This window comes from Pholis gunnellus (assembly GCF_910591455.1).
Source record: "Pholis gunnellus genome assembly, chromosome: 3".
Classification (NCBI taxonomy): domain Eukaryota; kingdom Metazoa; phylum Chordata; class Actinopteri; order Perciformes; family Pholidae; genus Pholis; species Pholis gunnellus.
The window spans coordinates 16,061,440-16,074,495 of record NC_136529.1 but is presented as its reverse complement, the minus strand read 5'-3'; the positions used below and the strand labels follow the sequence as shown (position 1 = coordinate 16,074,495).

Here is a 13,056-nt window from a genome sequence, read left to right as displayed (position 1 = left end):
TGTTCCAGAGCGACCTTCAGGCCACAATCACCAGGGTCCATATCAACACGTCTGGGTTTCCATTGATTCAGTAGACAGCAGTATGGAAGAGGGAGGTTTAGGTAAATGTAATATGATTAGAATCCAGACAGCTATTCAGTCACAGCGTCATCTGAACAGATTTTGATCCCAGAAAACCCATCTGAGAAGATGCTGTTAGGATTAGTGTGTAAGCAGTTAAATAGCTTAATGTCTTCTGTATACTGTCCTTATCCGACCTGTCGTCTACCCGGAAGACAAATACAACCAAATACGCATATATTGTATATATGTTTACGTCATTCTCTTTTCCTATTGCGCCAACATGTATTAAAGGAAATGTGATTTAAATCTCTTTTGGTGATAAAAGTGAAAGAGCAAGAGGAGCATACTTTGTGAACACAATTTCTTATATTTCACTTTATTTTATATCTTACTTTATTTTATATCTCTCTGTAAATTGTAATATGTTTCTACTTGCACTGATTGTTGTTGATTGTTAAATGTTATACACCTCACGTCATGTCAAATTCCTTGTATGTTCAACATACCATGGCAATAAACGGTTCTGATTCTGATTCTTATTCTGATTAAAAGTACCATGGCTTAGTATATTGTGTTAGTTCTTGACTTGGAACCATGTGAAATGGAGTTTTCTTAGCCAACTCAAGTAATTAAATAAGATCAAAGAAAAAAAATGTATCAGTAATATACACTCACCTACCTCTTGTTTATGAAATCAAGAGAACTTGGTTTAAGTCAGTAAATGCTTTTAAGCCCACCCATACACTCCACTTGACCCTCTGAATATATATCTAGTGACCTCTTGGAACACATAGGCCTACATATAATTCACTCCAATGCCAGCAACATCCCTGCTGCCACTTACATTATCAGACGTTTGCTGATTAAGGAGCTTCAATAGTCTGGGGGTATTGATCAAAACACCACAGACTATTGAACACTGTTGAGTAGCAACAGATGTGTTGACTTATTCTTTAACTGGATATTTCCACACATCTAATATTTTGCACGTTTTCAAGCAAAGTTCTTGCACGACTGGCTTTTGTTAAACATAATGAAACTGATGGTTTTCATAAGTTTGACTATTTCAGCACAAATAAGGGAGGTTCTGTTGAAAGATATATATAACTTTGGTATGCTTTTTGGGGACCGAAAATGAGGTATTGTATTGCCATTGATATCAAAACATTTCAATGATACCAAGCACTACTCTTGACTCAACACTTTGCATTAAACAAAGTCAAAGATGACAAAGATGGGACAGATAACGATGGCTGATGAGTTCCTCTTGATGCACTGTATAGACTCTTTGGCCCATTCATCGGGTCATTTTACTAAAGACTTGTGAACTGTCACCAGAAACCAATGTGGTCTACTGCAGCTTTAAGAACAGCTGTCTTAATTAAAACACAGCTCAGTCATCATGTATTCTATTGTGTGTGTATGTGTAACGTTACGTGTTGAATAAAAGTTCCCCAATGTTAGATTTGATGCAGATTGGTGGCTCGTGCAGCGTTAATACCACTCACTGCTTCTGGTTAACCGGAACTTGTTTGGAGCTGGAGGTGAACGCTGCCGGGAGATGCTGCCGTCATAAACAAGCAGATGAGAACACAGAATAACCTAACTGACAGGGACAGGTAAAGCTACACTAACTGAGAGAACCGGGAAACTTTAAAAGCACTTTTTAATATGTATAATTGACTGTCTCTGTTGTGTTGTAACTGTCCGCGTGAGTGCTCCAGGGCTTCAGGGAGAACACAAGCTAGCTAGCTAACAAATAGCTGGCTAGCCATAGCATTAGGGAGGGGGTGGGTGCCATAGCAACCGTTTAGGAAACATTGAGCGGTGGCTAGCTAGCTAGCTAAGACAGTTCAGGCTAACGCTGGTTTGTTGTGCTAGCAGATAAACACGGCGTCGTAGAGACTTAGATGTCCAATGTAGCGTCATGCAGTCAATTGATGTCACAAGTCAGCGTTGTTTACTTTGCGCCATTGCCCATATTACTGAGCTGTAACTTTGCGCCATGCTTTTTAGTTGACGCTAGCTGGCAGACTAGATGGCAGACTGGTTGCAGTGTTGAGTTTAGCTAACTTGGCTAACGGTGATTTCCATCACATGAAGGAAGCTAACGTTAGCCATGGAGGCCGACCTGTAAACTTAGGTTACCTCAACGCCACCGTTATGTAAACGTCAAAGTAAACAAGCTTTCTTTTGAACTGATTAGTCTTCACGATGAGCCTGACGTTAGATTAGGTTTAACATCAAGTTACTTTATCAATGTTTTCATGGGTCAACCTCACGTTAAAGGTAACCGAGTCAATCAGCTGATCGGTGGTTCGTGCTGGTGCTTACTTAGCTTGTAGTTAACGCCTAAATATGTTCTGGTATGATTAATGAACTCAGCTAACACTAATCTTCAACACATTTATTGTTCGAATTAGGAGCAAGTGTTACATTGCAGTTCAGAATGTATAGTTGGCTGACATTCACACTAGACATGAGTGTTTTTTTCCTTATTTTTGGGGTAATTTAAAGTGTTTGATGTCATAACATTGTCGTATTCTTATCGTGAACCCCTCTGAATTATGTCTTAAGCAATACCAATTTAATTTGACGTGCACCAGAGGTTTTAATTTCATGTGGTGTTCAATTGGACCTCTACCTGTAACTATTGTATGTTTTCCTGTTGTATTAATGGGGGTTGACGTGATGTTTTGTTATTTTATGGGTGAATGGGTTAGAGAGATAATTCTTTCATCTTTCATAACTGTCATTTCAGTATTCAGCGTGAACTAGTATGGATGTTGATGACTGCAATGGCCGGTCTTGCATATCAGGTAGGAATTGTTTTCTATCACAGATATACTTACCTTCATTAGTTGGCATGTTGTTCAAATGACATCCTGCTTTTGTTTACTTTTTGGTTGCAGCTAGTGGAGATTCGTCAATGGAAAGAGAGTTTTCTGGGGCCCTTGGAGGGCCAACAGTGAGCACCCCAAACAGCAAGGAGACCTCCCCTTGTCGCTCCCTCAGTGGTCAGTGAAAGAATAAGTGTGAATCCCACAAAACAGACGATGTAATGGTTCATAAAATCCCAAAACTTTAATTATTTCTCAAATCACTTCTGTTTTAGCTCCCAATGAATAATCTTACTGTGATATGTCAAATGCTGTGCAAAGATATACATACATTTGCATAATTAAAAATTATTCAGATTTCACTTAATACATCTAATATCAATTTGAGGCATTCCTACTGTTTATAAATGACATGTAATCTGATTTAGAGCCTTCTTTATCTTTGCTCCTGTGCGTCTGTAGCCAACTCCATTAAAGTGGAGCTGTACAGTGATGAAGACCCCGGTCGCAGTACTGAAGATGAAAGAGGGGAGCGGGTAGAGGATGGAGGTCCAGAGCAGGGATCCGAGGCTGTCGGAGGCTACAGGGAGCTCACCAATCCTGAAAACATGCAAGCTGGAGCCACCAGACTGCCCAATGGAAAGCTCAAGTGTGACATCTGTGGAATGATCTGCATTGGGCCTAATGTTCTCATGGTGCACAAACGCAGCCATACAGGTGACTGATGAGTTGACACAAGAACTGAACAGAATGTTGGTTGTGCAGAGATGAACCCCGGCCATTAATCAAGACTGAGTCGCAGAAAAAAAAAGCTGCTCTGATGATGGATAATATGTTGAATGCCTTGAATTTGAGTGAAAGAACAACAACATACGAGGCCAAATGAAGCAGACACTATAGATCAATCAAACAAGTTGGGTTAAAAGGTTTTATCTATCCTCAGGTGAGCGACCATTCCAGTGTAATCAGTGTGGCGCCTCCTTCACTCAAAAGGGTAACCTGCTCCGCCACATCAAGCTGCACTCGGGGGAGAAGCCCTTTAAATGTCCCTTTTGCAGCTACGCCTGTCGAAGACGAGATGCGCTCACTGGCCACCTTCGCACTCATGCAGGTAGGACATATTCAAAGCCCGATAATTGATTTGTTTTCTTATGATAGTGTAAAATAATGTGACAATACTAATGCCATCTTCCCACTTGTCCCCAGTGTCCTCTCCAACTGTAGGGAAGCCATATAAGTGCAGTTATTGTGGCCGTAGTTACAAGCAGCAGAACACCCTGGAGGAGCACCGTGAGCGCTGCCACAGCTATTTACAGAGCCTGGAGTCACATCAGCCCTCCTGTGTACAGAATCCAGGTACGGTTTCATGACATTCACGGAGATGACATGTCAGAAGAACAACATTTTCTCAGATAAGACAGGAACCGAAAAATTATAAAATGGTGTTCAGTCTCCAAAGGGATTGTAGTGGCATCTAGTGTAGAAATGTAGTCTACCTCTGTAACAAGGTAATGTACACAAACCCCGCCCTTAGTTTCTCTTCTGTCCAAATGTTGAAAACCAGCAGACAACTTAAACATTTGGGATAAATGCTGTCTGGGTAATAGGAAAACCCTCAAAATAACATTCCAATTTGTTTGTACTCTGTGCAGGAGAGGAGATGAGAGAGCTAGAGTTTATACCAGACTCTCTACTGCAACCCTCCTCAGACAAGATGGCATTTATCGATCGGCTCGCCAACAGCATCACCAAACGCAAGAGATCCACACCACAAAAATTTGTAGGTGAGCAATTGGTCTCAGTGTGGACAAGTAGAGGAAACTGAAAGCAGATTTAATTGGTTGAATTGGATACCACAGACAATAGTACTGACCTCAGGCTTCTACAGATTTATGTATCTAAGCTGTGATTGGCCATAGATTCAAACCAAATGAGGAACTTTCCTGCTTTGTTTTGAGGTTTATTGATTGCAGTTACACAAAGCAGAAGAACAGTGAAAACAAGACAAACAGTATAATTAGAACAAGTTAACAGTGATAAAGCTTATTGTCTATATATACTTCCATTTTGGACGGAAATTAAATAAAAACTAGATTTTAAGTTTGAACTCATTTATCATAACCTCCAATCTAACGTTGGCAACCAGAATGAATCCAAATAACTTTGCTGGCTGGGCAGTTTGCCTGCCCATGTCATTTCTTTCTCCCCAGACTTCCGTAGTACAGTATCATAAGCTTGTGTTTCTTTATTGCAGGACAGAAGCACATACATCTCAACCTTGCAGATGCACCTTATGAGCTCAGCGCTGGTTTGGATAAAGACGGAGAGATGCCCGCTGGTGACCTGGAAACCCCGCACTTCACTGGTCTGGGAGGAGAATACACCGGCGTGGCAGGAAATGGAGGAGGTGGGGTATCAGACACACTGAGGCCTCTACACCTTCCCACCACTCACCCTTCATCTTTGTCGGAACTCAGGCCGGTCCACAGCTCCATTCACATCTCTGCCGCTCTCGGCCCGAGGATGGATTGCTCAGGGACTGGATTGGGGCTGGGAGGAGTCGGGGGGAGGGAGGCAGCAGAGGGTCACGAAGATCTGCCCGCGAGCCGAAGTCGCGCACCCTCACCCAGCAACGGCTGCCAGGACTCTACGGATACGGAGAGCATGCCAGACGAGCCTTGCAACAGCACAGCTCTGACTCTGACCCTGCACAGTAACAACGGCCACCATCTTCAACACTCCAACAACCATCATGCGGCACCTCCTCCCGTTGCACACCACAGGAGTCGGAGCAGACACAGCCCCAGCCACGCCAAAGACATGGAGGTGAAGAGAGAAGACGGAGGCCACTCTGCCCTACGACCCACTGGCGTTGCGCCAACTCCGAGCTCGCCTACAGCGGCCTCCTCCAACTCTAGGGAGTCGCTTCGGGTCGTAGACGGGGAGGGGCGAGCCGTGCGCTCTTTCCGTTGCGAGCACTGTCGTGTGCTTTTCCTGGACCATGTCATGTTTACCATCCACATGGGCTGCCACGGCTTTCGCCAGCCTTTTGAGTGTAACATCTGCGGCCACCGCAGCCACGACCGCTATGAATTTTCTTCACACATTGTCCGTGGTGAGCACATCCTTGACTGAGGATGAAGGCGGGGGGGGGGGGGTCAACCTGCTTAAGCTACAGCTATTTATACACTGAGACAAGGACCCGGCTGGGTTTGGTCTGCACACTAAAGAAGACACTGATGACGTGAAAGTCATATGAATATTTTAAACTGGCACAGTAAGCATGTAACGACATTACTGGCAAGCTCATATGTGTGTGTTTTCTAAAATTACAATAGAGGTCCTTGTTATCTTTAATGCACTTTAAACAATTAATCAATTTAAGATGCACTTTTAATTCAACGTGTAGATGAAGAGCCAATGCACTTTTTTAATCCGCAGATGTGCCTTGCTCCAAAATTCAGGATTCAAACCTGATGCACAAATTACAGTAGACAAATCTGACTTTTGTCTGTAACCTGAAAACTGTCCTTACTTGTGCACTTTAACAGAGATAACACATAACAGACAATAATTTGAAGTTTATAGGCTCACCTACAATGGCATGTGTATTTTAATGACTTGTTCTAAAAGCACTTACTCAACGAAATGATTCCCCAACAAATGCTACGTTCAGCAAAGTTCTTTTCCAATGTGGGTTGGATTCTGTAATCGATTGCTTTTTATAATTCTTATAGTGCAGACCAAACTCAAAGACCAGGTCCAAGTCCAACCGATGTGTTTGAGGGGTTGTTCGTGACTTAGAAATGCACTTTTGTTTTTAAAGGGGGCGGGGTGGATAGATCCGTGTGTGTGTGTGTGTGTGTGTGTGTGTGTGTGTGTGTGTGTGTGTGTGTGTGTGTGTGTGTGTGTGTGTGTGTGTGTGTGTGTGTGTGTGTGTGTGTGAAAAAGGGAGCACGTGACAGACCCTTTGTTTTATGGAAGTAAATTGAATAAGTGGAAAATGAATGCCTTTGTGTGAATGCCGTGTATGAAATGTTTGTTTTTCTTTTCTATGACTGCTTTATTGTTGCACTGATCCCTGACAGATTATATTAAACTATTTTATTGAATACGTTAATGACCTGAACATATCTCTTTAAGTGTGAGAAGAACTGATGGACTGAAAATGAATACGAGTATCACTGCCACAACTTCAGAGATTACTGGAGAGTTGAGGGTCTTTACAAGTCGATTCATATTCTCCATTTCGTAACTCCATCAAACCTTAAGCCAACACTAATCTGTTTCTTCTTAAATGATTCTAGTGTTCTCTCGTTGTATTGTGCCTTTCTTCACCATGACCACACCTTGTTGACCACACTGAAGGACATGAACGTCGTATCTTGAGTCAGATCATTGTGAGAGATGTTAGAGATCATGAGTTACAAAATAATTAACTTACTCAAGTTGGGTTTTTTTAGGCACAGTCTCTGGCGTCTAGCTTTGCACAATATTTCTAGTCTCCTATTCCTCAAAAGTCAAGTTGAATCAATGTGTTGGCAAAGAACTTATTCTGCTAATTTATCAAAGACTAGATGTGCGTGGCGTTTGGCGCATGCTGCTATGACATGAGTGCAGTGCGGAGTGGCGATTTACTGCCGTCCTCACAGGTTAAATCCCCCCCAAAAAATATATTTTATTTGAATTTACTTGGAGCACATGGTGTGTGTTTCCAAATAGGTTTTGTTGGTTGTGGTCTTTAATGTATCCTGTTGTGGTAATATGGTGCAGAAATGAAATGTAAGAACATCATCAGCTCTTGATTCTGTCTTTATCCGTTTACATGTTAAAACAATAGACGTCGTCGTTGTTGTAGAAACTTTGTTTATATTTGACTTTGAGGACATTGAGTTGTACTTCTAAACGGGTACATTTGTTATCTCTTGGTTACAGAATTGGGTATAAAAATCAATCCCTAATTTGTATTGATGAACAGGACAGTTGTAGATGAAGTTTGGATCCACTGATGTCCTGAAGGCTATAATCATCAGCTGACTTGAGCCCTTTAACATTTGGGACAAGAGTTTCTTGAGTTTGTCATAACTGGCAATTGGTAGAATAAAGAAATGTTGCTTTTCAGAGGAAACCAACTGAACCAGCTTTAAATGGATATTTATGGTCATGGTGCCGTCTTAAACTGAACTCAGCCCTGTATAGAGTCGCACATTTTTAAGTAGTGGTCGAAATGCACAGAAGCTCTGAAATGTATTTATTTAGAGGAATACATTTTTAGATCATGTGTGGTTCGGTATAGCACCAAATAATGGTTCCCCCATGGCTGAACCAAAGAACCACTACTTTCTGCTGTTGAGCACTTTCCCCCTATTACAGTGGCAAAATAAAAATAGTTAAACATATTTGTATATAAAGTATGAATTAGGAAGAAGGTGCAAGGTCATATTGTATCAGTTGGGGTTTCCCTTTCAAATTAAACATTTTTAATTTCTTTAACTCAACTGACTTGTTTTAAGAATTGATACAAGTTCTAAAGTTGAGCTGCTTTTCTTTTCAACGATGGTTAGAAAGCTGACTTTGGTGCACATCACTGTATTGAGTTAAGAGGGTCAATGCATTCAGTACATCAACGCTCTTAGTTTATTGCATTTTTCTCTTCCAAAGTCGCTTCATTTGATAAAATGATCTTGCCTTAATATAGAGACTGTTAAATCATGTCGGGACAGAAGATTGAGATGTTTCCTGCAACCTGATCTATAAAACATTGAAGTGTGACTTTAAATGATTAATTATTAAATCTAATTGTCATGTCTGTTTGCATGAGGAGAAACTGCTTTGACCCCATTACATCTTCCTTCACTTTGTATATCGTGATGTAGGCACCAGCTTGTATTGAGACAATAACCCAGGTGTGATTATTCTTCCGTTGGTGTGACTTCTTTGTAGTAGACTTTACTATCGTGCTTTTGGCCCGAGGTCTTTTCTGCATTTTGTTTTCTCTCAACAGTTAAAATAGTCACATTTGAAGTGTAACGCGTAACTCGCCAGTTGTTACTGCACATTTTAAACGGCTCCACATTATTATCAGAGTACAAATAATACCACAAACCAATGACCGTGGTCAGAACCATGTTCATTTTCACAACCCATTGACTATCGGAAGAACTCAATTATTTTGGTGAGGTAGACTGCCAGGAGCCAAAGAACTAGATATATGTAAAACTTTGTTTACCCGACTCCTCAGCTATTTTGACAAACTGTACAAAAACAGTCAATGACGTGGCTAATCCTCTGCAGAATTTATATTTTTTAGTTTAAAGTTGTTTTTTTATTCATATGTGCAACACCTAACTAATGTGCTTCTAAGCCTGATGCATGCGATACCGATGCTGTTTGCTCAAACACCTGCAGCCACCTTCCCTTTTAGATACGAGGACAACCAAATAAACTCATTTCAATACTTTCATTCAGAAAAGAAGTTCTACTTTTGTGTTCAAATGTTTTTCTTGCTGCACCATTTGTTCCCCTCAACTTCACCATCTTTGTTAAACTTCCTATCCTGTAAATGGTCCGATATTGCTTTAAATAACTGCAGAGCTTTTTTAAAATGTATCATAATGCAATTATGCATTTGCATAATTCGATCTTATACTGTTAAGTTTTGTACTGTAAGAAAGTCTATTCCAAATAAAGTACTTGACAGGCCCGTCTTTCCTAACACTACACAACCGATGGTTCGTCATAGAACAATGAGCTTCACACATTCAAGTTTTTTGCAAAGACTTTTGAATTTATTTTTCAGATGTACAGCATCTTTAAATTCTGCTTTACATGGGCTTAGGAGGGGCTCTTGGTGCACCAGCCTGTAAAAAAATAAAGAAAAGAAAAAACAATTAAAATTGACATCCGACATAGACCCTTCTCAATGTGACACGTAAATCACAGGTGTTAAGTTAAATGATTGCATTGCATTCAGGTGTGCCAGTTCTGACACACCTGAAGGTGACAAAACCCTCATTAATGTTATTAGTTTCACCTGTGCTTCTTCTGCTGTGACTAGACAAAGACTAGGACTTTGTAGAGCTTCACTGAACAGATCTGACAGTAAACAGTAGAGGTACTCACAGCGGGCCTGAACCTGGGTGGTGGAGTGCGGTCTTTCCTGGCCTCACAAGAGCGATTCCTCACCACCTTACTATGGATGGCACAGCTGACACAGTAGTGCAGCTTCACATAGAGTTTGGGTAGAACATAGGCTGCGGAGGGAAAATAAGAGAACGGTTTAAAGGAGGACACGCCACCAGGGTGAAGATACAAAGACAACTTATTAAAAGTCTGACAGGAAAAACAAAAAACACTTACAGTCGAAGACACTGGCCTCTGAGATGTCTCTCACGGCCGCCGCCTCCACGATGTTCCTGATGACAAACTTCTTGATAGCCTTGTCCTTGGGCACACAGCGGGCACAGTTGGTGCAGCGGATGGGCTGCACGTGGCCACGGCCCTTCTTGGCACGACCGTTATTCCTCCTTTTCTTGGTCTGTGAAACAAATGCCACAGTTAGAAAGAAATACAAATTACAGCCCAGACAACCTGGGCTGCACAAGAAAGTGTACGCAGCCTTCGGTATTAAACACTCATGTAGTGAAAACTGGTGTTTAAGCCATTTAGACACATCTTGTATGTTGTGTTTAGACGACATTTAATACATTATTTGATAAAAGAAAAGAGTGAAACATGTCTCCTGAAGGTACATTAATGTTTAGATATCTTACAAAGAATATATCCCATATCAGTTTTTTTTTAATTAAAAAAATACCCAACCCTAGAAACTACACTTCCAAATCACTTAAATGTTGCAGAGTATTACACGTTCTCCACAGGCTTTAGAAAATGAAAACAAAAAGATAAACCCTCACTTCAGTAGTTCAATTCGCCATACTAATAAACAGCTTCATCAGTCTGGTGGAGTGGCTACTACCCATTAACTTCTGAGTCTTGTACACTTAAATACAGGAGATCATCGGATGCATGTGATGGCTGCGGGGACTCGAGCCGGCTGCCATTACAACACACGCAAACTAAAAATCTACATCATTTAGAGCTTTACATTTCATTCAACTGACGGATTAGTTCACATCATCGTGAGAAACTAAACTATGTATTGAATCTACATGGCTTCGCTGGTTTTCTCCGCACATTAACATTACCCTTCGATGGTTCTCAGGAACACATGCACAAAAACGGTTAGCATGCTAACAGCTAGCATTAGGCCCAGACTTCATTTTTAATATACTTGAGTGACATCGAAGCTTTATCCCCAACATTGTGGTTTAGCTATGTGATGAAAACACCACATAAGACCGAAGCATGTGTGATTATTCAGGTAAAACGAGAGCTTATTCTGTTTTTGCTACACGACAGCCACCGAAACACACTCACCATGTTGCACGGGAAGCTGGAAAGAGGACCGGAAGAGGTTGCACTGCGTGAAGTAGTGCCATCCGCTCCGCCCTCCAAATATTATTTATCAGAAATATAAGCTCATCGATGTCCTTAATTTTTTTTATTATATACAACGTTATGTGTATTAATTATAGGTTCAAAGAATGCTAAATTACACATGTGTTCTTTAAGGAAATGGTACTAATACCATTCTATTCGCGGAGGGATATCAGAGAGGTCAAGGTTTATACCAGCGTCACCCGAGTGAGCGGAGTGTTATATTACTGCAATCATTGTAGTCAGAGAGGCGTTGCAGCCGGGCAGCGCCGTACAATAATACAAGCCCACCTATGTTCAACTCTGCTTATAGACTCGACAGTATTGATTAAAGTGTGTTCAAATATAATAAATATCGTCTGGCAAATCAATACATTTTAAAAGGAAAAGTGAAGTTCAGTAATCCATTTGTTACTGTAATAAACTTACTGTGTTTTATTGGCCTCGTATTTTTTACCTTTAAGGGGAAATGGCAGATGGTTTATTTTCATCCATGGTTTGCTTACAATAGTAGGAATTGGTGACCAGATATTTACGTGCAGCTGAATTATTTAAAATTATAGAAAATCACAGCTGGTAATTTTCCAAAACAACCTGGGTGTTCTAAGAATGTATTTGTATTAACTTTAAAGCATCTATTCATTTCAAATGCATGGTATGACATTTTGAGTTACACTTGAGTTAGATAACTTGTTGAAAGTGAGTTTAACTTTGTAGAAATTGTGTCTCCACAGAAGTCTGCACTACATTTACACACAAGAATAACATACCTTTAATGTAACTTTGAGGAAAAATAAAAATACATCATCTTGTCTATCCACTGCTGTGGAAAACCTAACTAATCAAGTTTTAAGATTTCAAGATGGTCATACTAAGGCAATCAAAGGCTGCCTGGAAGGTAGAAGATATCACAAATTCAATGGTATGCCTTCATTAATGTTAACATTAAAAGCTATAGTCCTTTAAATATATTTTGGATTTGACAGCTTTTGTATTAACAAACAGTTCAGCTTCAGGTCAAACGGGGCAGCGTTGTGTAGATGGGGAGTGTCTCTGAGAGGTTCTTGTGTGTGCGGTTTCCTGTCTCTTTAACTACAAACTACAAATACTCTATGGCACAAAATCAGAAAGTTTAATCTATTTGGAGGATGTAACTTCTAAACATCTCTACAAAATGGACAGTAAAGTCCATGGGCACTCATGATGACATCAAAGTAGGGGGATTTTTAGCCGGAGAGGTTTCATTTAATCAATTTGACTACAGTTTTTTATAGACAGACAGCTTTTTTTGCATCCGATATTACAAATCTCTGATAGCTCATTCTTCTCCTTGGCTGGACCTTCGAGGAGACGCTCTGTGGATCCAGACGTGGGTCAAGCTTTAGCACCTGTTGCATCAGGTTCTAAAGGCTCTGAGGAGTTGCAATAAAGCCACGAGAGATCATCAAATTGCTTTAATACAAATACAAAAGGAAAAGCTGCAGATAAGCAGATGTCATATTTTAGTCAGTTACTATACAGCTTAATTTATTCAGTTAATTTTAACGTGTGCGCCCATCTTCTCCAAAGAAAATCGCTTAGCAATATGTCACCTTTTTTGGTAATTAGTCATGTTTCTTTATAAGGCTATTACTCGATGGTGCTCTGCCATTTA

General features: G+C 40.6%; 2 protein-coding genes across 2 annotated transcripts; one reads left to right on the top strand and one right to left on the bottom strand.

Annotated features, from left to right (window-relative positions):
- Nucleotides 1-1,604: 1,604 nt before the first annotated feature.
- Nucleotides 1,605-6,038, top strand: LOC306694287 (zinc finger protein Eos-like; the record flags this gene model as incomplete). The annotated part of the gene is made up of 8 exons (XM_079157064.1): nucleotides 1,605-1,682; nucleotides 2,825-2,882; nucleotides 2,976-3,080; nucleotides 3,366-3,620; nucleotides 3,847-4,014; nucleotides 4,110-4,259; nucleotides 4,556-4,687; nucleotides 5,158-6,038. The coding sequence occupies exons 2-8, from the start codon at nucleotides 2,843-2,845 to the stop codon at nucleotides 6,036-6,038; spliced, it is 1,731 nt and encodes a 576-aa protein (XP_079013190.1). The 5' UTR covers nucleotides 1,605-1,682; nucleotides 2,825-2,842.
- Nucleotides 6,039-9,669: 3,631 nt separating this feature from the next.
- LOC306715565 (small ribosomal subunit protein eS26) lies at nucleotides 9,670-11,376 on the bottom strand. The gene is made up of 4 exons (XM_079185973.1): nucleotides 11,343-11,376; nucleotides 10,263-10,440; nucleotides 10,026-10,156; nucleotides 9,670-9,763 (listed from the first exon to the last, which is right to left on the bottom strand). The coding sequence occupies exons 1-4, from the start codon at nucleotides 11,343-11,345 to the stop codon at nucleotides 9,728-9,730; spliced, it is 348 nt and encodes a 115-aa protein (XP_079042099.1). The 5' UTR covers nucleotides 11,346-11,376; the 3' UTR covers nucleotides 9,670-9,727.
- Between the last annotated feature and the right edge of the window lie 1,680 nt (nucleotides 11,377-13,056).